Raw genomic sequence first — 24830 nt, 5'->3', positions numbered from 1 at the left:
CCCGAACAAAGCTGAATGCCATATATATATATATATATACTTACATGTATGATATTCAGCTTTGCTCGGGTATTTTCCCACGTCATTGTAGTTGTCCTTTTAAAGTTGTAGCAACATTTCGGCAGAATCTCATCTGCCATCATCAGGCTTCTGTATTGTTTTTCGTCTGTGAGTCAGACTTTTACAGTTGTATCAGTTTAAATTTGGAGCTAGCCTATTGCTGTGCCAGAACGGTTTTTTCTTCATCCTGATTGGTTGGGAGTCTTGGTCTGTGTTTATTGGTCTTGGAGTTTGCTGTGTTCTGCTTGATTGGTGTTTCTAATATCTTCTGTCTGTTTTGTGGCTTTTTTTGTGTCTTGATTGGCTGGCAAAATTGTGTTCCTGTATTGGAGGCTTTTAGTGCAGCTTGGCTCCAAGTAAATGGACGGATATCATTTGTTAGGAAGCTAGGTTTCATCTGGGTGCCTGGTTGGGGTGTCTTCAAGCTGGAGGTATCAGGGGGGATCTGTTTGTGCCCAAGTGTTTGACTGGCTTGTAGTGTGGAGATTTTTTTTCTTTGTGAGTACAGGCTTCCAAATGATTGACAGTCTGGTGGAATCATCTCGAAAGACACTGTCTAATGGCAAGGGGACACGGGCAGCCATGCCTCATCCCGAAGCGGCTGGAGACTCTGCCTTCGGGGAGCTTCTATTGGCTGATGTTCTATTGGTAGATCGGGGTATTCTAGCCTAGGTTACCTGCAGGGCACTCCTAAAGGCAAGTTTTCTCCCCACCCACCCCTGCCCTTCCCCCCCATTTCTCTTCATCTTGTGTAGTTCTAACAAACGATGTGAGAAATGGTGGGGAAACGCATGGATTAAATAGGCCTAAATTTTTGGGGTGGGGCTTAATTTCACCTCATGCCTAGAAATCATGCTGGGCCTTCCTATTGGTGGAGGCCGTATTGTTGGAGAAACACGGTAGCTTTGAAGAGGGAGGAGACTGAAGGAAGAGTTTTTCCTCATACCCTTTTCCTTTCACAAATTCATTCAATACAAATTTTCCCTGTTTACTCTGTATCTTATGATTCTGATCATTTTTTAATTCCATTTCTGCCATCCCTTGTAATTGCCTTGTTGACTTCTCAGTAAAGATATTATCAGTTTCAAGTAATATTGGTCTTTTTTGTTACCAATTACTAATTGATTGGTTATAACTTGATATTACTGTTGAACTACAAATCAAAACCTATCATCTTTTCTATGGGCATTTATTTGATAAAACTCCTAATGCCTGACAAGTGTTTTCCTCTATCCAATTTTTTTCCCTTCTATCCTTGTTTTCCAACAACTAAATTTGTAGTACTTCAACTTCTCAGTAAAATGACACATCCTTTTTAGCTATGATCTCCTTCAGCTTTAATAGATATCTATTTCAAATTGTTGATAGCATTTGGATGTTATAGGTAGAGTTGTATTCTAACATTCTTTAATGCTTTCCTTTTTGCTATTATAGCTAGAAATTTCCATCTTCATTTAAAAAAACCAGTTCTTTCTCATCCATTTTGCACAGCAATACAAATAGAAATAATAAGCACACTATTTTCTTGCTAATTGAAGAAGAAATGAGATATAACAAAAAACAATAATCTATTTTTGATCTGTAGTGACTAATCAAAAAACAGATATGGAAATTCTTCAAAAAACGATTTGCCCTACCGTCTGTCATCTTCCTGTTAAATACACTTGCTTCCTCATATTGAAATTCCTTTGGCTAGATTGTTATTTTTTTCATATTTATTGGATATCTCAGAAAATATTTTAAAAGGACTAAATTGGAAGAATAAAATAGATGAGGAAACCCAGTGTGATATGGACTTGTTCCATTATATCCTATTTTGTCTAATAATGTAGTTAATGTAGTACAATATACTCAATACTCAATACTAATCGGGGCAAAATTAATATCAAAAATGAAGAGTACCACACAATTTTTCCCATATGGAATAATTCATTCATCACAAGGCAACCGACACCAAGTTCTAAATTGCATGTCAACTACCAAACAAACGATGAGTACTGAGGCAATATTTTCATGTCAAAATGTGTCAAGTACCAAATTCGATGAGTTACAAAGCAGTCAAATACCACTGTGTTACAAGGAACAATATAATTTAAAAATATAAATCTAGTTTTGAATAAAACATCAGAAATTTGGATTTTAACATTATATACTGTATAATGTTGAACTATGTGATTACATTAGCATTTTTTATTTACTGTCTGACCATAACTATTATAAAAGAAATTTAAAGCCTTATCATTTTCCCCATATGTTCAAGCTTTAATGATGTTTAAAATTAGCTACGTAAACTTCCTCAGATTTGTTCTTAATCTGTTTTGATACAAATGGAAGAATTTATCATATGAACCAGAATTTCTTTGAATATTTTGTGTAAGATCAATATGAATAATAATAATATAACTCCAAGTACATTGGAGAATCTTAAAAATATTTTATAATTTGTACATTATGGAGTTGAAGGTTCATATTTGAAGGAAAATGATACAGGAAAAGAAAAAAGTACATTTCCCAGGCTTTGATCTGAAGTTTTCAAACACCATCTCAAACCAATAAGGCACTCTGGAGGATCCAAAACATCAATTATTAATATTAATGAAGATTAAAAACCTTTTGATCTTGAAGTAGATAGTAAACTCCCTTGAGTTCAGCGAACTAATACACAACCTAATATAGAGACTCTTGCAGAACTGCTTTATCAGGATATATCTACTGAAAATTTCTAAGATACAGAAAGTCAATTAGAATTCTCTAAAGCCTAGTCCACAAATTTAACAAATGCAGCTATGGGATTGTTAATAGATTTAGAACTACCTCAATCTCTACACCAAACTACAAACTTTAAAAAAGAACAGAAACATGGTTTGTTATGATACTGATGCTTAATTGAAGTAAATTAGTAAGCATCACAATGGAACTTTTATACTCTTTATATCCTACCTGTTGATGTTAAATCCTATGCCTCAAAATTGTCTGGAGGGATATGCAGGTCAGTTGGATAGATAATTTGAGCTATAATACCTCAGTTCTTTGCTATAATAAAATACTTAATTCATATTGGGTACACACACACATATACACACATATGTCATTTGAATAACTATCTCGTAAATATATGTGTATTCATCCAATGAATATCACAGAAAACTGCTTTTTTCAATTTTACTCTCTTCTGATACTGCTATATCAATTATTTTTCAATAACATTAATGTTTGGTGTATTGTATCTGAGGTTTCTATTAGTCTGCATTTTGAAATCTCACAAGTTATTCTGATGTATGAACATCAGAAATGCAACATGTTCAATTTGGGCAATTTTGCTACTGTGATTTATAAGGTGCCCTAGTGTTTTATCTTTGATGTAATATAGTTGGCATTTATATAATTTGAAATATTTGTGCTTCAGTTATGTTTGTTTGCATATCTGAGGAAGATGCTGGTCTGAATACCAGATGGTGAAATCTGGTTCTGCCTTAGGCATAGAAGCCAGCTGGGTGATTTTGGGCCAATCACTCTCAACCCAATCCAACTTCAAGGGGTTGCTGTTGTTAGGCAAATAGGTGGAAGAAAGAGCATTATGTATGTGAGGTGCTTTAAATTACTTATAAAGTAACAAAGGCTGGTTAAAAATCTAATAAATCAATAGAAATTGTACTGCCATGATTGCTCCTTCAGTAAATATCCTAGTTTTTAGTCACTACATGGTAAAATTTTGAGTTGATTTTCTCTTAATATTGAACTGTGAAGAAATGTGTATCTCTATATATTAATTCAACTTCCTATTACTAATCCTACTTTGATTTTGTAGACTTTAGTACTTTATGAATTTTTACCACTAGTGGTTCTTATGGTACCTAATATAATCATTCAAACCTATTTCTCTTCTTGTATTGTTTTGTGTATGTGTAGTACTTTCCTTCCACCTTTCCTTCTGGCAAACTAGAGTCCATTGATATCAATTACTCAGTGGAAAGTATGATTCATGGCATTAATTTTCTTGTTTTCCTATCAAGTATGTCTAGTTCAGCTCATTTCAGCCAATTATGCCCAAGTGTTTATGGCTTTAATAATACTCCCTGCATTTTATATTGGTTTCTTTTTTCTAGATTCATGTTATATAATTATAGTTTGTACTCTTTTTAACTTCTTCATGCAATAAGTCAGAAGGCTTCATTAGTCCTAATTGTTTGTGTATTCTCGTGCCAACCTTTTTAGAGCATATTTATAAATTAACTGTAATCCATCTTTTCAACAATTTTTCTTTCTTTAAATGCCAAAGTAGTTAGTCCAAACAAATTATGCATTTGTGTTGACTGAATTGCATTCATAATCCTCAGTTAAGATAATGGATAGTGTTCAGTAGAGATTGATGTTCTGCTTTTGATTTTGTATTTCTTTTTACTTTGCTTTGTGAATTGATAGCCACATTTGCTTTTAATTATTTTAAAATGTAGAGTATCATTCCTAAAACAAAAAATAATGGTGGCAATAAGTTATCCTGGAATGTTTGCCTTATGATTTTGACTTTGTCAATTGAGTCTTAGATGTTCTTTTTACATATTCACTGATATTTTCAGGTATCTGTAAATTATTTTATCAATACTAAAAATGTAGGCATTTTCTCAAGTGAATCAAATTATTTATATATGAGCTTTAAAAATGACCTTTTCCTTCTTGAATTTGTAAGGGTAACTGTCAGTAACTCATGTTTTTTGCCTAGTACATTCACTAATTATTTTATCAATTTTAATCATTTTTTTAAAAAAAGATTAATTCCTTTAGCTTCCACATTGGCATGGCTTTTTAGAGTAATTATATGATATGTTGTTTATATTATTTTTAAAAATTGTATATTGAAAAAAGAGGGTTGGATAAGTGGAAAGAGGCAAATTTTTTAATATTTAAAAAGAAGAAAGTTGAGAATTGGGAAATTTTATCATTATAGCTTATGACAGTATCTTTTCATTATAACTTTTGATATCTAGGATGGTTCTAATGGAGACCACAAAGTATCTGAATGTAAGGAGAGTAAAAGAATATGCTACTTAACTGATCATCTAATCGCTAAGAGGGTTGTTAGTAAGTCTACCTTTAAGCAACCTTCTTTGTAGATTTAAGAAATGTCACAGCATTAATGTATTTTGATTTCAGTGAAGCATTTTACGAAGTCCCGGGTGACATTTTGATCAGCAAACCTGTATAGATTGACAGGGGAATAAATAGCTCTACATTCTCTACATTGAATTTCATTTTGTTAGATATGGCCCAGTGTTCTAGTCTGTCAAGATCCATTTGGATCTTGAGCCTATTTTCTTGGGTGTTATCTATTCCTGCCAGCTTAATATCATCTGCAAATTTGGTAATTTCCACTTCTATTCCCTCATCTAAGTCGTTAATAAAGATATTGAAGAGTACTGGGCCTAAGACGGAACCTTGTGGCACCCCACTGCTTACTTCCCTCCATGTGGACTTAGACCCATTAAGGACTACTCATTGAGTACGGTTTGCCAGCCAGTTGCGAATTCATCTAGCGGTGGTGCTATCTATTCCACTTTTTTCTAGCTTACTAAGAAGTAGGTTGTGGTCTATTTTGTCGAATGCCTTGCTGAAATCTAAATATATTATGTCCACAGTATTTTGCTGGTCTACTAATTTAGATGAAAAATGAAATAAGATTGGTTTGGCATGATCTGTTTTTAACAAACCCGTGCTGATGGCTAATTATTACTTGTTTCTAGATGTTGGCAGAACTGTTTTTTTATTATCTTTTCCAGTATCTTCCCAGGTATTGATGTTAGGCTGATTGGTTGTTTCCTGGGTTTGTTTGGTTTTTTTCCTTTTTTGAAGATGGGAACCACATCGGCTCATTTCCAGTCCTCTGGTAGTTCCCCAGTGCTCCAGGATTTTTGAAAGATGTGGTGCAGTGGTTCTGAGATGACCTCTGTGTTATGTTGAATTCTAGTATGACATGGTCACTCTCACCCCAGGTTCCTGCAGTTTCAACTCCCTCTATCACTTCTCTCTGTTTGTAAGAATTAAGTCCAGTATGGCTGTCCCTCTAGTTTCACCCTCTCTACCTTTTGGACAACAAAGTTGTCAGCTAGGTTGGTTAGGAAGTTATTTGATTTCTCACTTGGTGCAGAATTAGTTTTCCAATTGATATCAGGATAATTGAAGTCTCCCATTACTATTGTGTGTTTCCTGCATATGTTTGCTAGTTGGCTGGCAAAAAGGACGTCTATTTTTTCTGCTTGATTGGGTGGTCTATAATGTACACCTATGGCCATATCATTCTATTGTAATGTATGGGATGCCTGGTATGAATGGTTTAAGAATAAAAAGAAATCAAAATAGCAATTAGGTAAAGAATAAGAAACTATGTAAATACTTATATCTATATTCATATCTAACTATATTTATTAATATATTAAGTTGAAATTGTATAATGAAAGAAATGTGTGTATAGAAAGATGATAAGGTAATGTAAAAGATGTCTTGATGTTGACATAATGATGCATACAGTTTTATGTTTTTAAATTTTGAAAACTAAATAAAATTTACTAAATTTTGTTTTAAAAAGGATATTGAAAGTAGTGAATATTAAAAAAAGATTTCAATAGCAATTTAAATTTAATATGAATTAAGGATATGACTTTACTGTGAAAAAGTCAAATGCTATTTTATTAACAACAGGAAGTTTATTATAATTGTTTCCTGATAAACATGAATTATATGCTGCAAATTTATCTTCATAATCCAAGCTTAAAATATGAAAAGCAGTAATTATAATAAGATAAACATAACATTAAAAAATTTATATTGTATAAGATGCAGGGATATACCTTAGAGAGTACAGTATCATGTTTAATTAATGCACATAAACAGGATAATCAAAACATGTGGAGAAAATTTTCTCCAGTTCTCTTTTTTCTGCTGTCTCCTGGTTCTGCAATGTCCACTATTCAGAATTTTTCCCTTTCTCATCAACATTTGTTAAGTTTAGGGTATTAACTGGCAGGTGTTTGTCTGTTTGAATTCTAAAGTTCCAGAACACTTTAGCTTGTTCATTTTCTTTTACTTTCTCTATTTTGTGGCCCCACCAGTTATTCCTTGCAGAAAAATGATTATTTCTTGTAGATAATCCAATGCTTCATTTTTGCCATATGCAATCTTTTTGAAGCAGCTAATTAAATTGCCCACTGTTAGCTTCTTTGTAGAGTTGGCATTTGCTATCTGTTACTGCCCTCTCAATTCTGACTTTGTATGCATTTGTTCTTAAAGCTTGGTCTTGTGTAGTCAGTTATTAGTCCTCCTGTCTCTTTCTTCAACTTTCCAGCTCTTTCAATATTTATGACAGGTATTCAGCTTTTTCTCCAGTAGTCCTGCAGCTGCTGACCTGGTTGCTCACCCTGCAGCCCTGAATCCTGTACCCCATTTTACAATAGATGTCCAGGAACTCCTAGCATAGTCCTGATTGATGATTGATCTGGTATGGTATCTTGTTGACCTGGGCAATGACTGATCCATATTGTTTATGTGGGCCACAGTCTTCTTCAGTCTTTATGATAAGGTCGATCTAGTATGGTTGAACTTCTGGCATAGCTCTCATCCTGCTCAGAGCATGAAAGGCCCATAACATATTATTATTTATTAAATTTATATACCACCTGACTCCTGGCAACACTGGGAGATTATTAAATTTATACACCACCTATTTACAAATTTACAAATTGTTAAAAAACATTTTAAAGGGACAATGCAACAGCATCACTAAACAAAACAACAGAGAAAACAAACACGGATAGGAGCAAAGCAAAGGGGGAAAAATGAGAAGACTTCAAACTTACTCCAAAGTCATAGGCAGAGCCTTTAGGGCACTTGATATCAGTAAGGTGGGAACTGTTAAAATTTTGGAGAAGCCTCACTCTAGAAGGCAGACACTGCTATGAAGAAAGCAAAGTATTTTTTTTTAATTAATAGAAACTATCAGAGACATGTAGTTCTTCAAGTAATTCTTATGATGTAAAGAAAAAAAAAACCTCCTGTTGAGATTAATTTGTAATAAAACAGATTTTTAGGGAAAATAAGAGCCAATGAATTTAATTTTCTGAATTACATACATAAAGACATATAATGAAGTATTTTTCATAATGTACTATGTAGAACATGTTATAGAGAATACAAGAGAAAAATGATAATGAGCAAAACAGTGTTGTAATTTATTTGCAGCAATTCTTTATTAGATCCTCTAATAGGTATGCAAAACTGCAAAACAGAATACAATGTGTCTGTATTGCTGGCCACATAGTAGCATAACTCATCATTGTTTGACTCTTCTAATTTACAACTAGTAAAAGAATGACTGGCCATGTTATTTATTTATTTTTTATGCAAGTACTGTTTTCTATCAGGAAATGTTTAAACAAACATAGCCATGATTAGGAATAAAAAAGATTTTAATCTTAGCTTGTGATCTGCCTGTTCCATCTGTCCTATCCAAATTCATGTATTGGATTGATATGGCTACTTTTCTTAATTGGGAAAATAACCAGGAATAAACAATACCATTATTTTTATAAATGCATTTTTAATTACAGATCTGCTTAATTATTGAGTATCATCTAAACTATTCTATGAGCCTTCTCACTATGCAAATTTATTTAGTTTTGGAAACACTTAAATGATAATAAAGCATTCTTTTTTTCATTCTACAATATATTATCATAATGAAGCTGATACCTCTCAGTATGCATTATACTGAGTTTTAAGTAACATTTTAATGAGCTCAACATTACCATAAACCCATGGATTAAACTAAATTGAATTTACTGGAAATGGAAAAGGTTCATTAAGAGTTAATTACATTGTTTAAGAAAGAATATTATTCATTTTATGAAGTCAGCTGGCTAAGAGCCCACCAACATATCCATGCTTTCTACTAAGACAGATAGTATATATTAACATATCCTCCTCCCTGAAGCTCAGTACTGGCTCTCCTCAAGGCTGTGTGCTCAGTCCCTACCTGTACTCATTGTACACTGCATATCCTCTGGTCCATCTAACGTGATAATAAAGTTTGCAGATGATACCACTATATTGGGTCTTATTACGGGAGAAAATGAATTAGCATACAGAGAAGAAGTCCAGAAGTTATCCACATGGTGCTCAGGAAATAACTTGCATCTAAACACCAGCAAGACAAAGGAGATAGTTTTAGACTTCTGGAAGCAGCGAGAGGAACCTCCCCACTTTACATCAAGGGGGGCTATGTAGAGGGTCTTCTCTTTCAAATTTCTGGGAGTCCACCTTAGCCAAGATCTCACCTGGAAACATAACATGATCCAGGTAGTCAGAAAGGCTTAACAGAGACTCCATTTCCTTAGGTTTTTGCAGAAAAATCAGGTGGAACAACGACTGATGACTTCCTTTTACCAGTCTACGATAGAAAGAGTCCTTACATATTGTGTTATGGTATGGTATGATGGCTTGACAGCTGCAGACAGAAAAGCATTACAGAGGGTGATGAGCACAACACAAAAAATTAAGGGCTGTCCCCTGACACCACTGGATGAAATTGCTAGAACCCGCTGCCTCAACAAATCCTCAGGGATCATTCACACCCTGTTCAACACTTCTTTACTCTTCTGCATTGGACAGGAGATATAGAAGCATAGGCAGACAAATGAATAGGCTGAAAAATAGTTTTTATCCATGGGCTGTCAGACTTCTGAATGTAACATAACACCACAACTAGGTTTAATAATGATAGATCTGCAGGGCCAACGCAACAAGCAACATGTTCATACCGGTCTAATATAATATAATATTACGTACATAAAGGTATATGGGAACGTGTGTTAGTTATTACTTATTTGGATTTAGGGATTCTATTTCTTTCATTTATTGAGTTATTGAGATGTATTTTGTGTTTTGGGGGGGCTGCACCAAGGGAGGCATATTCAATTTCGTTGTACACAAGTTGTGCATTGACAGTGATTTGATATTCTGTTCTATTATATAATATTAATATATAATGATAACATTAACATGACACAAGTATTTATTCATTCTCATTAGAAATTGTTGCTTACAACTGTTACAAAAATAATATAACAAATAAGTTACAGTGTAATGTGTTGCATACAATGAAAATGTATGCATGTTGCACACATTTACAATCTAACCTTTAAGAATAATGATTTCTGAATCTTATTGATATATTTTTACATGTATGAGACAATACATCTATGTTAATTATAGATGAAATAATATAATATAGGTAAGTGTGTATACATTTCCCCAAAACCATTTGCAAGAATCCGAATATGTCTACTTAGTATTGAACTAATTACGTTGAAAAAATACAATTATGTATTTAGATACTAGATTATTGATTATTCTGTTTTAAGTAGTAGGGTAATTTTTTACCTGTCTTAAATAAATGATTATTTTTTAAAAAAAGAAAATACATCATTTTGTCTTTTTTAAAAAAATTGCTTGATATTGCATAATGTAGCATATTTATTTATTTCCTTTTTATTAGTGCATTGCTAACTCTGATGGGCTCTTGACAGTTTATAAACACTTAAAACTAAAGTACATTTTACAAATAAATTATTTGTTTAAGTTGAATAATAAGAAATAAAATATTGATAAAATAATAATCATAAGCACTGAACCATGCACACTTTCATATAATATAATTTGGGAAGACAGAGAAGATGTATAACAGGTTATCAGCTTAACCTAAATACCTGTCCTAAATATAATATTTCCTGCAGTAGCAATCACTTTTATTATGTTTGGACAGTATTTATTTGTTAGTTTGTTTGTTTTTATTTAATAAAATGTGTGGCCTATTTGTAATCCAAGTTTATCCCAAGTATGCTCATACTGTTTTTAGTATACCTCTAATTAATAAGCACAGTAGATTTGATTTAGTATTTCCAAAATGACATAATAGTACTTAAATTAAAAACAAGCTGCAAGAATAATGACCCACTAATGTGATACACACTTGGGAAGCCTATATCTGAAGACATACATCACCAGGCCATAAAAGACTGCAGTCCTCTGGTTTCAGTTGAGTTTTAATCGTATAATCAATAAAAATGTGAAGTTATGTAAATAATCCTAGAAAGAGTTTTCGTATAACTCAGACTGATTGCCTTTAATGGTGAAATATTAGTTTTTCCTATGAGACTACTTTGGAAGAAATATCAGCTCACTGATTGCCTTGTCTTTCAGATAATTCTTTAACACTTAAATTAGTTAATAAAGCATTATATTGAGCTAAAACTAATTTTCTAATTTTTCTGGTTGATATATATTTCTATTTCTATATATTTATCTGGTTGAACATTAATTGTTTATATGGTGGCTTTAAATGTTTTTTTATTTGCATATTGCTGTGTTTACTTACTACTAATAGTTTAATTTTATTCTTTAACTATCAAATAAACAAACATTTCTTGGAGAATTAACCTTCCTTCCTTCCTTCCTTTGGTATTGCAAAAATCCATTAGTTATATGGAAGATTAAATTCTAGGAACAAAATTTCAAAAATATGTGCATTATTTCAGAAATAATGTTGTTTATTTTATATTACAGAATAATATATGTGCGTTGGACACTTGAAAAGCTATAATGAGATCAGGGGTGGGATTCAATTTTTTTAACAACCGGTTCTGTGGGTGTGGCTTAATTTGTGGGTGTTAATTTGTCCATTTCTGCACAACTTGAAATTTTTTGAATGATCATTTCCTCTGATGGAACCTGTGGCTGCTTCCAACATTGGGCAAAAGCTAATCTGGCCGCTGTCAAAATGTGTATTATTATGTATTTCGCTTTGTTTGATATTTGTTTGTCAAAGATACATGTATTTTATACATGTATGTATAAAATAAGTTTGTCATGTCAAACACCAGGAAACAGTTTTGTAAATGAAATTTATTTATTTTATTTATTTAGTTTAGTTTGTCAAGCATGTATGAGGAAGCAAGTATAAGTATGAACATAACACATAAACATACGTATAAACAGATATAAGTATATACATAATAAATGAGTATGAATAAATGGGAACAGTAGAACAGGGACAGTAGGCACACTGGTGCGCTTATGCACACCCCCTTACAGACCTCTTAGGAATGGAGTGAGTTCCAAGGTAGACAGTTTAAGGTTAAAGTTTTGGGGATTTGAGGATGTAACAACAGAGTCAGGTACTGAGTTCCAGGCATTGACCACTCTGTTGCTGAAGTTGTATTTTCTTCAATCAAGTTTGGAGCAGTTTACTTTGAGTTTGTACCTATTGTTTGCCTGTGCGTTAATTGTTGTTGAAGCTGAAGTAGTCATTGACAGGTTAGGTCAGACTGTAGGCGGTGTAGTTCTAAGTTGTCTAGGTCCAAAATTTCAAGCCTGGTGGTATAAGGTAATCTATTGCAAGCTGAGGAGTGGAGTACTCTTCTCGCGAAATACTTCTGGACTCATTCAGTTGTATTAATGTCCATTATACAGTGTGGATTCCAGGCAGATGAGCTGTATTCGAGAATTGATCTGGTGACAGTTTTGTATGCACTGGTTTGCAGTTCAGTGCTACTGGAGTAGAAGCTTCGCAAAAGTAGGTTAACAACTCTTAATGCCTTTTTGGCAATGCTGTTACAGTGAGCTCTTGGGCTTAGATCTTTTGAAATGAGTACTTCTAGGTCCTTGACAGTGAGGGTCGTCTACGAGGTTGTATCCTCCCAGTTTGTATTTAGTGTTTTAGTTTTTTGTTTATGAAGCATATTATTTCAAATTTTCCAATAAACATATACTTTTTTCTTCTATTTGTTTAATCTGTAGTTTAGTTGGCTCATGGGATGTCCATCATATTAAGAAATAGCAGATGAATTATTATTTGCAATCATATAAATAGAAATTCAATTTTGTAAAGGAGAGTTTCTATAATAGAAACAAAAAAATGAGGAGAATTAAGCCTTGGAGATATGGAACTTATTAATCTATTTAATAAAAGAATATTTAAAACAAGATACAAACAAAATAATATAACAGTGAAAATGATACAGCAGAATTACTCTGATCATATTATTTCATTACTTCTCCCTCATTCACATGCTGTTTATTATGCCTTGCATATCAATGATCTGCAAACAACAAATTGGGAATTATTGTTCCTTATTATTACTTTTACACAGCTACTGAAATTTCAACCATTTTTCCATTATTTGAATCAAAATGATTTTACACACACACACACATTCATATAGTTGTTAGGTGATGCTAATTTAACAAGATATGACAATTGTTGTGAGCTAAGTACTATACAAATTTAATAAATTAGTATTATGGGTTTTTTTCACAATCAGTCAGATGTTTAGACTGGATATGGCATGTTTGTCCACCTATCAAGTTCTTCTTAAGGATAGGCAGTTGTTTGATAATGTTAAAGGTGTTGTCACAGGATGTAAGCTGTTCCAAATACAGCTGCCTTTTTCAATTGACTGGTGGTGATTTTGTAAAAGGTAGCTTTACTTTAAACAGTTTACTTGCTGTGAAGAATTGTTCTTGTAGGAAACTTGTTTCTCACAATTGTTTTGTTTTCATTTTAAACATCTAGACATAAAGTTAAAGGAAGTGTACATATTAGAAACTAAATTAACCTTTAATTTTCTTCTCACACACACGCACATACACACTCATGTTTTGCTTCGCTCTTCAGATTTACTTGCATGTTCTGAACATTTTAAAATGATAAGCCACATCCTGTACCTTTATCTGAGAGCCAAATGCAGGCTCAACTCAGTGTGTTTAATACATAATTCACGTTCATATACATTTGATCTTTGCATATACTACAAGGAAACAGGAAATGTGCAGTTCAAAATGTTAAAGCAGAATACATTTTATTAAGAGCTGCAGCAATAAATTAAATCCATTTGTGAACTGAGGATTTTTCCCCCTGAATTGTTCCAGACTGTTTATTTAGTAAGATGCAGGGCTTTATTGGTTTCTCAGAGGATTGTTATTAATAAAAAGTGAATTTTAATGAAAAGGTAACATTTCCACATAGCTAATCTATAAAAGATGAAATGCCCATTTTTATAGGTTTATATTAGAGTCATTTTATATTCTGTTTTATCAGAAGTAAATTAACTTGGAGACTGTGTGTGAAAGGACAGTCATGACAAGGTTGCTGTTTTCTTCCTGTGATTAAAGCCTGCATCCCCTTCTAGTGTCATAAACTTATAGAGAAGATATGTGGCACTGAATAAAATTTGGAATAGCTTTTAATAAGCTACCTGTACTCTGTTCTTTGTTTTCACAGAATCTTAATCTTAAAAAGGCTATTTATATTATTATGCAGCACTCCAAATCAAGTATCCATTACAAATTACTGTCTAGTATCCACTTAAACATATATTGTGAAGGAAAACAAAAATCTCTTTGGGCAGCTTCTTTCTTTTCTCAACTGTTCTTATTTTGGGAGGAATTTTTGTTTATGTCTTAAAAATAAATCTGTTATTCTCTTATGTTGACACTCTCCATTTGTATGTTTTCAAACTCAGCCCACTCTAGAACTTATTCTCAGGTCTATGTTTCTCTTCATGGGATGTTATTTGTAGTTCTCTGCTTTCATTTTTGACTTTATCTTATTATTTTTCTGAATAATAGCAACAGTATAACGTTTATTTGTTCTTGTATGAGCTTTCACCCATATGCATCCCATAATAAAGTACATTTATTCTTTTAGATTTCTAATCAGATTCCTTCCATTTCTCCAGTTTCTTCTGTTCCTTGTGAATAAACAGTAAATTACTACCTTTGGAATTGTCTAAATTTTGCCTATTATATAAAAGATATCTTCTTGTACTAACTCTTATTCTAGAATTTTAAATTCCATCTTGTTTATTTTTCATAGCATTAAAGTCTAGGGAACAAAGAACTTTATGAACTAAGTATCTAGGGGTGGTCATCCATGCAACTGACTCAAGAAAAACACATGATTAATATGCAACTGTCTCTGGTCAAAGATCAGCGAACGCCATTCTCAATTTTTTCTGCACAAATTGGGGATACTATGTTCCTGCCACAATTAAGCTCTTTCTGGACAAGTTGATAGCACAGCTTCTTTACAGGACCTTGTTCAATCCAAATTTATTAGAGCAATTCTCCAGATTCTGTCTCAAATATACTTCTGCTTGTGGCAATAGGATTGATAAAAGTCAAAGCAAGAATATAGCTTCTTTAAATCTTTGGCTAAAGCTTAATTTCTTTCCTCAAGGCCTTGTTCCATTAAACCTCCAAGACAAATTCTCATCTTCATGGATAAAGGCCATTGAGTCCAACCTTGCCAAACTAGACTTCCCCCCAGCCTCAATACTTAAGTTGGACTACAACCAAGCAAAACAAACATTGTGACAAAGGGTCAAGGACATTGAGAGGCAAGTGGACTTAGGGAATTCTCCATTGTTTCTGGCTCCAGACTGAATTAGATATGTTGTTTCTCCTGCCAGTTATTTTAGCCAGTTGGAGGTGGTGAACTACCAGAAAGCATTTTCGCTTGCACAGTGCTATGCACTTTCATCGGCCATCCTGCACAGCAAGTATAAAAAGATACCATTGACTGAAAGATTCTGCTCCTGTGGCTCAGAAGAGGTGGAGACCATTGGACACATACTCCTTCAATGTTATTTCTATAGAGATATTCAAAAAAATGTGTCCTCCCAATGATTGATAGGTATCCTGGCCAGTGCAGTGCAGTGAAGGTGACTAGAATCTGCGCTGCAGCACTGGGGTTTCATGAGAAACATGTGATTCATTTTCACCATAGCTATTTTACACAACTAATATAGCAAACCCTTTTGCATTATTACTCTTTTGCATTTTAGTATTTAATGACTACGGGCCTCACATTTAAGGACTGATATTATAGTATAGTTAGGCCATGTATAACTGACAGACCCAACTTGTTTAGAAGCAACTCTAGGCAGCATACAGCTTTAAAATAATAAAAGATATTTTAAAAATAATAAAAAATGGAAATTACAAAGAAAAATAAAATTATAGTTAAAAGATGGGGAGAGAGGGATCAGGATGCAGGGGAGTAGTGGATTGCCTCTTAATTAATTCATCAACCTTCTCCAGTGTGATGCTCTCTCATTGGGACCCCAATCTGGCAGAGCTCAGTCTTTAGGCCCTTACAGAAAATCAGAAGGATGGGAGCCAATGTTACCTCAGGGGGTAAGATGTTCCAAAGGGCAGATGCCATGGCAGAGAAGGCCCTTCTCCTATACCCCACCAGTCAGATTTCCTTGATTGACAGGAGCCACAGTTAGTCTTCGTCTGAGGTCCATGCTTTAGATTCTTAACAAATTTCCAACTATTTTTCCTCCTTTTCTGTTCTCTTTCACAAACTGAAGTGAAGGATGGGAAACCACCAATAAAACCCCAGAGTTTACTTACCTTCTTCATGGAGATATGTTTTAGCCAGTCTTTGCAGTTTTTCCTACAGGAATTAAAAGACAGGCGTATTTGTCAGTAGATTTTATAAGTCTTGAATTATAGCCTGATATTTACAGTCTCAATATTCTCTGCCCTTTGGGTATTCATTGGTGTTTCTGTAATTTCTCTTTTTTTTTTGTCCTTCCCTTGAGGGCTCATAGTTTATTTTTCTGTAAGCTCCTGAAAGATCTTCTATCAGTGCAGAACAATTTATAATTTATTGAATTTATAAATTGCAACAATTTATAATTGTTCTTGGTAGTCAATTAATGTTTGTTTGTTTAGCAAATTTATAACAGAATAACAGAGTTGGAAGAGACCTTAGAGATCTTCTTGTCCAACCCCCTGCTCTGACAAGAAACCCTATACCATTTCAGACAAATGGTTGTCTAATCTCTTCTTAAAAACCTCCAGCATTGGAGCACTCACAACTGCTAGAGGAAAGTCATTCCACTGATCAAAGAAATTTCTCCTTAGTTCTAGGTTGTTTCTCTCTTTGATTAGTTTCCATCCATTGCTTCTTATCTTGTCTTCAGGTGCTTTGGACAATAGGTTGACTCCCTCTTCTTTGTGGCAGGCCCTTAGATATTGGAACATTGCTATCATGTCGTGTCTGTGCTTCTTTTATTAAACTAGGCATACCTGTTTCCTTCAACATTCTTCATATGTTTTAGCCTCCAGTCTCCCCTAATCATCTTTGTTGCTGTTTTCTGCTCTCTTGGTGAAGTCTTAACATCTTTTTTATATTATGGCGACCAAAATGGATGCAATATTCCAAGTGTGATCTTACCAAGGCATTATATCATGTCCATCTCACTCACAAAACAACTCTGAGCACTGCAGAATTAAATATATATATATAAATATTTTCACAATGGGTAGTTATGCAAGAGGTGAACTTTTTGTCCCAGATATCTAGGCATATAGTTCCTAGGAATGCAGTTTTTTAATCACTTTCCTTTCTTCTCTGACTTTTTCTTCATCTGAATTCATTAGCAAATTTATGTTTGTTTCACAATGATTTAAAAATGTTAGAATAAAAATTATGAAGGTTTGTCATCCCCAAATATTGCACTAAACAGAGGTATTGTTACAGATAGAAAACTCAGATATGTGTATATTGGGTACATTTAGTGATGTGTTTCTTTGAAAAATTAAATTTATAGTTGTATTCATAAGAAAGGATATCTGTGAAGTTGTATTAGCTGATTATGGATGGTTTCAAATCATGCTTTTTAAAGGACCATCAAACTTTGGTAAAGCAATATTTGTGTTCATTTGTTATGTGTTATGAGTAATTAATCTGGATACTCCCTCTTTCTGTATTCTTTTTGAATCAGTATTACGGGATGATTTCCGCCAAAATCCTACAGATGTTGTTGTGGCAGCAGGTGAACCAGCTATCTTAGAGTGCCAACCTCCTCGAGGACATCCTGAACCCACTATCTACTGGAAAAAAGACAAAATCCGAATAGATGATAGAGAAGAGAGAATAAGTGTAAGTAGAACATACAATGCTAAATCTATGTCACCACATTATAAAAAGATGTTGAAACTCCAGAAAAAGTACAGAGAAGATCAACCAGGATGATTAGGGGACTGGAGACTAAAACATATGAAGAACTGTTACAGGAACTGGGCATGGCAAGTCTAGTGAAGAGAAGGACCAGGGGAGACATGATAGCAGTCTTCCAATATTTGAGGGGCTGCCACAGAGAGGAAGGGGTCAAGCTATTTTCTAAAGCGCCTGTAGATCAGACAAGGAATAATCGGTGGAAACTGAACAAGGAGAGATTTAACCTGGAAATAAGGAGAAACTTTCTGACAGTGAGAACAATCAACCAATGGAATAGTTTGCCCTTGGAAGTTGAGACCTTCAAGAAGAGATTGGACTGCCATTTGTCAGAAATGGTATAAGGTCTCCTGCTTGGGTGGGGTGGTGGACTAGATGACCTTTAAGGTTCCTTCCAACTCTGATTTTCTGTTATCTGTTATGTGAATTAGAATAGAATAACCGAGTTGGAAGGGACCTTGGAGGTCTTCTAGTCCCCAACCCCCTGCCTAGGTAGGAAACCCTACACCAGGCAAATGGTTATCCAACATCTTTTTAAAACCTTCCAGTGTTGGAGCATTCACAACTTCTGGAGGCAAGTTGTTCCACTGATTAATTGTTCTAACTGTGAGGAATTACTAAAGAACAAATCTCACTACAGATTTTCAAGACAATTATTGAAATAAATGGCTTTTCATGCAATATACAAATGTATCATACAGCAACTAGAAGTACTAAAATTTGCTTCATAAAATAAAAATAGCAAAGAATATGTAGAATTCTTTATTCTATATGTATGCAAATTTACAGAAATAATTACTGTAGTTACCACATCAATTTTCAACAACAGTCATAGCTGATTTTTTAGGAGCCAAGACTTTATTTCCCTGATACTATGGGTTCTAGTCACATTAAAGCTGGCTTGTTTTGGTTCGGTCACTGTCAGCCCATGACATTGGGTTCAGGCAACAAACCATTCCTATTGCAATCGATGGATCAACATATGGTCAGATGTTCAGACTGGATTTGGCATTTTTGTTCACCAATTGAGTCCTTCCCAAAAACCTGGGATAGGCAGATGTGGATGTTTGATAAAAATTATTCCAAGTAAAGCCTCCTTTTGCAATTGACTGATGGTGAATTTGAATGATGTTCAAGTTGTCCTCCAATTGTTTTGGGATTGCACCTAAGGCGTCTATTACTATTAGTACTACTACCTTTGTTTTCTTTTGCCACAGTCATTCTATTTCTATTGGCAGGTCTTTGTATTTTGTCATTTTCTCCAGTTCTTTATCATCTTTTCTGCTGTCTCCAGGTACTGCCATGTTCACTATCTAGACTTTTTTGTTTTTCTGATAGGTGATTTTTAAATCTGGCAAGTTATGCGGCAGGTCTTGACTGTTTGAATTCTAAAGTCCTAGAGCACTTTTTTCTTATGTGTTTATCGTACAGTCAGCCAGATGTTTAGACTGAATGTGGTACTTTTACCCACTTGTCATGATTATTTTTTCCTTCAAATGCACAGTCCTCTATATTTAAATGAAATTAAAATTAAGCACTATTGCTGTTTTTTATTCTTTTCTAAGTATTTCAGGGAAAATTTCATAGTGCATAACAAGTTATCTTTTCAACTTTTTTTTTATAATAGATACGAAGTGGAAAGCTCATGATTTCAAATACAAGAAAGGGTGATGCTGGAATGTACACATGCGTCGGCACAAATATGGTGGGAGAACGGGACAGTGATCCTGCAGAACTTACTGTTTTTGGTAAAGGAATTCTAAAATATATTCATGTTTCTGTCAACTGGCCCAGTCAATGTTATTTGGAAATTTTGTTAAATAACAAGTGTCCTGAATTTTTTTTGAAAATAGCTTTTTGCCTTTGCCCTGACAGCTAGATTTATAGCTAGATTTATTAATATAAATATGCCTTTATTAAACTGTTATATTTTACTCTTATATTTTTCTCTTGTACTGAGATAGTTCAAACATGTTACGCTGGTATTGAAACATAATAAAGATATTATTATTACTTCAATTACTTTGTGCAAACTATTTCCCACAATGTCTAATGATGAAAGTTTAGGAATTAATTTTTAAAATATAAAAATACAAAAATGAAACAAAAAAAGATATTTTCAATCGACTTCTTCTATTGGTTCCTGTTAGAAAATTAGAAAATGTATTTGATAAAGTATTACTCAGCTGATAGAAATTTCAAATTCTATTGTTTATTAATATTAGTACGGTACTGTACTGTACCGTACCGCCATGCCATGCCATGCCATTCCATTTTATTCTATTCTATTCTTTCCATAACTCCTAGAAAAAAAATATTTGTAACCCTATAGGGAACTGAATCTGTAGTTTATCTATACTAATTCTGAAAAATGTCTGTCTCAAATAACTAAGTTTTATGATCATTTCTCTTTAGGCATTTTATATTGCTTTCAATTCCTTATTTTAGAAAACTATTCTTATAAATAATAACCATGTTCTAAAAATAAACTTGAAAAAGAAATTAAGGTTATCTGGATACAGAACCAATGCAGAACAAAGTTATTAATTTTTTTTTACTGGAAATGCATAGAAAATTCTAATAGAAGAAAGTGAAGCTGCTGAATATTAAATGTATACATTGTTTTCTTACATAATGGCTTTTAGATATTTGCAGGAAATATTCCTTTATTTTGGTTTTAAAATGTTTGCTACCAGTATCTAAAATTAATTCTAGCATATCACTTGGAACTGGTATCTAGGTCACCATACAAGGAATTTAGCTTGAGGCATAGCCTCTGGTAAAAATGGGTAACAGAAAATAAAACGTTATCAGGAGCTCAGTGAATATACTGTATATTCAGGAAGAACAAAATTACAATTGCATATGAATAAGAATTTTTGAAGAAGTTTTCATAAATAAGTTTGGCATACTTTAAATAATCATAGATAGGTGTATGACAAGATAAATTAAAATATATTGTTTTTATCCACATAGGCATCAGACAGGGCATTTTGCCAATAAAAGCTCAGCTCCATCCATTCACCCCAACTCTACCCAAAATTAAGAGATTACTGTATCATAAAAAGAGAGTTAGTGATATAATCATTGCAAGTTAATATTGAAAGAAAACTGCATGAGTTTTCCTTTGTGTTAACAAGAAGCATTTCCATTCTCAGTAATACTGACATAATTGTTACTGTAGTTGATGTTTAGATTTAATCAGCATAAACTCATTAAAATCAATGTTGTTGAGCAATTTTGTTGCTGAAAGGATGGTTAAATCTATACTCCAAATGTATTATGTAGGTATTCATAATATTTTGTAGTGTTTGCTTTAAAGATAAAAAGTTTTGAATTTTTCAGATTTTTTATAGCTTAAAGAAAATATGTGCATTTAACTACACATGTTAGTTTTGATTCAAAACATATCATTTATGTTGCTTTTATTCACAAATAATATTCTGTTCTTTAAACTTAAGTTCTTAAACTTGCCATTTTTTTAAAAGGAATGATTGAGTGCATGAAACATCTTCTGCCACATTATTTCCTTGGCATGGAAGATATTGCCATAGTTTACTTAAGTGTATGCAATTAGATATTCTGATCTGTGGTTTTGTACTACGTATATTTCTGTTTCTTTATGGCAACATTCACCCACAGCATCCACACATTCACTCAAAAGTTTCTGTCAGCTTTCAGAAGCAACTTGTTCATGATCATGGGAGTTTGGTGTAGGGGAGACCTGGTTAGGTTTAGAGGAGAAACTGACAAATAATAGTTGTCCCACATATCAGAGTGAAATTATATAATTATATATAATTCTGCATACTGGAACAAAAATATAAATAATAGACGCTTCATTTGATCTGAGATAAAAATCCACAGCCATTTGCTTAGATCCTATTCATTAAACATTGACAGTTCAGTTTAGTTGTAATTTTATTCTTTCCTTTTATTTGAGTTACATGAAAGGACCACATATTCAAATTAATGAGAAAGAATTAAGTAATTAAATAAACAAAATAAATAATGATACTTCATCTTCTAAAGTGAAAGTGATATTATTGGGTTAGCAATTTTTGACAAATGTTGTATTCAATACTATACATATGTATTATCTCATGATTGTCAGGTGCCGTTAATACCCTAAACTTTGTTATACAGGTACCCCTCATAACCAGTTGCTTAGTGACTGTATGAAGTTGTGGTAGATAGCCTCAGAGCTATTTATAACTCAGTCCCGAAGTTATGACAATTGCAGTGCCCCACAGTTGCTTGGGTTTATGACCAACTGCAGGGATGCTGCAGTGCCCCCACAACCATATCAACCATATTAGGAGAGAATTGGCTCTCACAAGACAAGTGATTATGTCAGCATTTCACTTAATGGATATCATGACTTCCAATCCTAATGGGCAGGCTCCATTACAGTTGTAGTCAAGGATTACCTATATATGTTAATAAAGTATACGAGAAAAATTGGTATAAAGCTTATTTATAACAAGCCAGAGTCCATATGATTGACAAAATGATTTCTTCTGATCTCTTTTATATGCATTTCTTCTCTAAGGCTTGTATTATTTAACATAGAAACATTTTGGGAGATAGTAAGATATATTTATTCAGCTATAATCTAAAAAAAATCCTTTATTTAATATAGAATATATGTCTTCATTTTAATTTGCATTCTGAAAATTATGATTGTAATGATGCTACTCAAATTTACGGATACATTATTTATTGATTAATAGAAAAAACTTTTCAGCCTTTTTTGAAATTAGTATTACTGCCCTATGAAAATAGTATACTTTACTTTGGATATACCAGAGCATTGACTCTTTTTATCCAATGAGGGACTAACATTGTAAAAATGTTGTGCATTTGATTTAAATCTAGTTGATATTGTTGTCTATACATGTACAATATGTGCTTTTGAATATTCAACAAGTCCCTTCAGTTTTCCTGGCAACATTTTCAGAAATGGTTTAACCTTGCCTTCTTCTGAGAATGAGTGGCCCAAAGTCATTCAGCTGAGTTCTTATCTAAGGCAGAATTAGAATTCACAGTTTTCTAGCCCAGTGCCTTTAATCAATATAGCAAATTGGCTATTTATATTATATAAATATTGTTAATTGAATTACATTATTCTAAACATTTTATTCATTAATTGAATAAGGGAATAATCATGTTGTATGACTAATAAGTACAAAAGAATCAATAACTTACATATTCTTCCCTAACAATAGGCAAAATGTAGAAATGATGTACAAATGCAATTATGAGTATTTGTGTGGAATATGAAGTCATGTATGCATTTATTTATTTATTTTGTACCTTGTCACAATCTGTTTGACTCTCAGGGACTTACATGATATGAAAAAGAAAAAAAAAGAAGGCATTCATGATACAATATAAAACACTCACTTATTTGTATAGAAAACATAAATCTGGGAAATACTAAAATATCAACTCATTAAAATTAAATAAAAACTTGGCCCAAGCAGGTTAAACATTAGACTTCATAGCTGTTAATGAGAATAGAGAAATGTTTTAATAAATCACTGGGCAATAAATTTATTCTGGGCTGGACTATTTTCAATATTTGAAATGAAACATAGCTATCTTATTTAATGTGGAACTCTTGTTTTCAAGAACGACCCACATTTCTGAGAAGACCAATCAACCAAGTGGTTTTGGAAGAAGATGTTGTTGAGTTTAGATGCCAAGTACAAGGTGATCCTCAGCCATCAGTTCGCTGGAAGAAAGATGACATCGATTTGCCAAGAGGAAGGTAAGAAAAATGCTAATTATTCATAGGGCTTTTAGGATTGCCACACTTATTCATATGAAATATTATTAATCAGGAAAAGGCATATTGGTTAAAAGGATTCTATTATTTATTTACTTCTATTATTAAGAACATGTGTTCTTAAGGAAATACAGTTTAGTAATTAGGGATATTTACCCCTTAAGCAATAATTCTTAAGATCGCAGGCCCAGAACACCCAGAAATTTCATCAATAAAATGTGATGGTAAAAATGATTGATTGTAGGGTTAATGCAAAGTTCACTTATGTTTATGAGTTTAGGAATGTAAAGGAAAGAACAAGAGCCAGTTTGGTGTAATGCTTAAGACACCAAGCAAGAAAACTGTGGGAATGGGAGTTCTGGTTCTGCCTTAAGCACAAAGCCATTTGAGTGGCCAGTCACTCTCTCTCTCTCAGCCTAGGATGTTAACGGCAAACCATTTCCAAAAAGCCAAGAAAACTGCAAGGGTTTGTCCAGGCAGTCTCCAGGAATCAAAAATTATTCAAAGACACATACACACAATGAACACATCTCTAATGCCAATCTGAGAAATGTGAATGAAAAGTCATATGTCACTGGAAGTCTTACAGTCTAACAGCAAGCCAGGAGTATGAACTGAAGCAGAAAATGTTGCTTAACCGTACAGTAAAGGAATAAGATCTTTGTCCTCCTTTATGTCACTCTTGCATTTTATTCATTATTTTTAGATTTACTACATAATTTCACTAAAATTTAATAACTTGATTTAAAAAAATGATTGGATCAGATGTCATATTAGCTTGACTGCATTAAGTAAAGTAATACAAATAAGACATAATCTAGAGAATGTTTATTGTTATGTCACTTGAAAAAATATACTTAAATAAATTACACATTGTAAATAAATAAAGTATTCAAATTAGCC

At 33.1% G+C, this 24830-nt stretch overlaps 1 protein-coding gene across 12 annotated transcripts in view; it reads left to right on the top strand.

The window, feature by feature from the left end:
* Positions 1-24830, top strand: part of ROBO2 (roundabout guidance receptor 2) — a 766078-nt gene that overhangs the window by 595604 nt on the left and 145644 nt on the right. For all 12 annotated transcript variants that reach the window (XM_087966640.1, XM_026664101.2, XM_087966639.1 and 9 more), the window contains exons 3-5: positions 17904-18061; positions 19764-19884; positions 23771-23909. In XM_087966640.1, coding sequence (XP_087822766.1) covers positions 17904-18061; positions 19764-19884; positions 23771-23909 — 418 coding nt within the window. The remainder of the gene's footprint in view (positions 1-17903; positions 18062-19763; positions 19885-23770; positions 23910-24830) is intronic.

The sequence above is a fragment of the Notechis scutatus genome, chromosome 5, assembly GCF_049901735.1.
Source record: "Notechis scutatus isolate UNSWTSFEM ecotype Mainland chromosome 5, rNotScu1.2, whole genome shotgun sequence".
NCBI lineage: Eukaryota > Metazoa > Chordata > Lepidosauria > Squamata > Elapidae > Notechis > Notechis scutatus.
The sequence above is the reverse complement of the archived record's forward strand: the minus strand, read 5'-3'. Positions and strand labels throughout refer to the sequence as shown.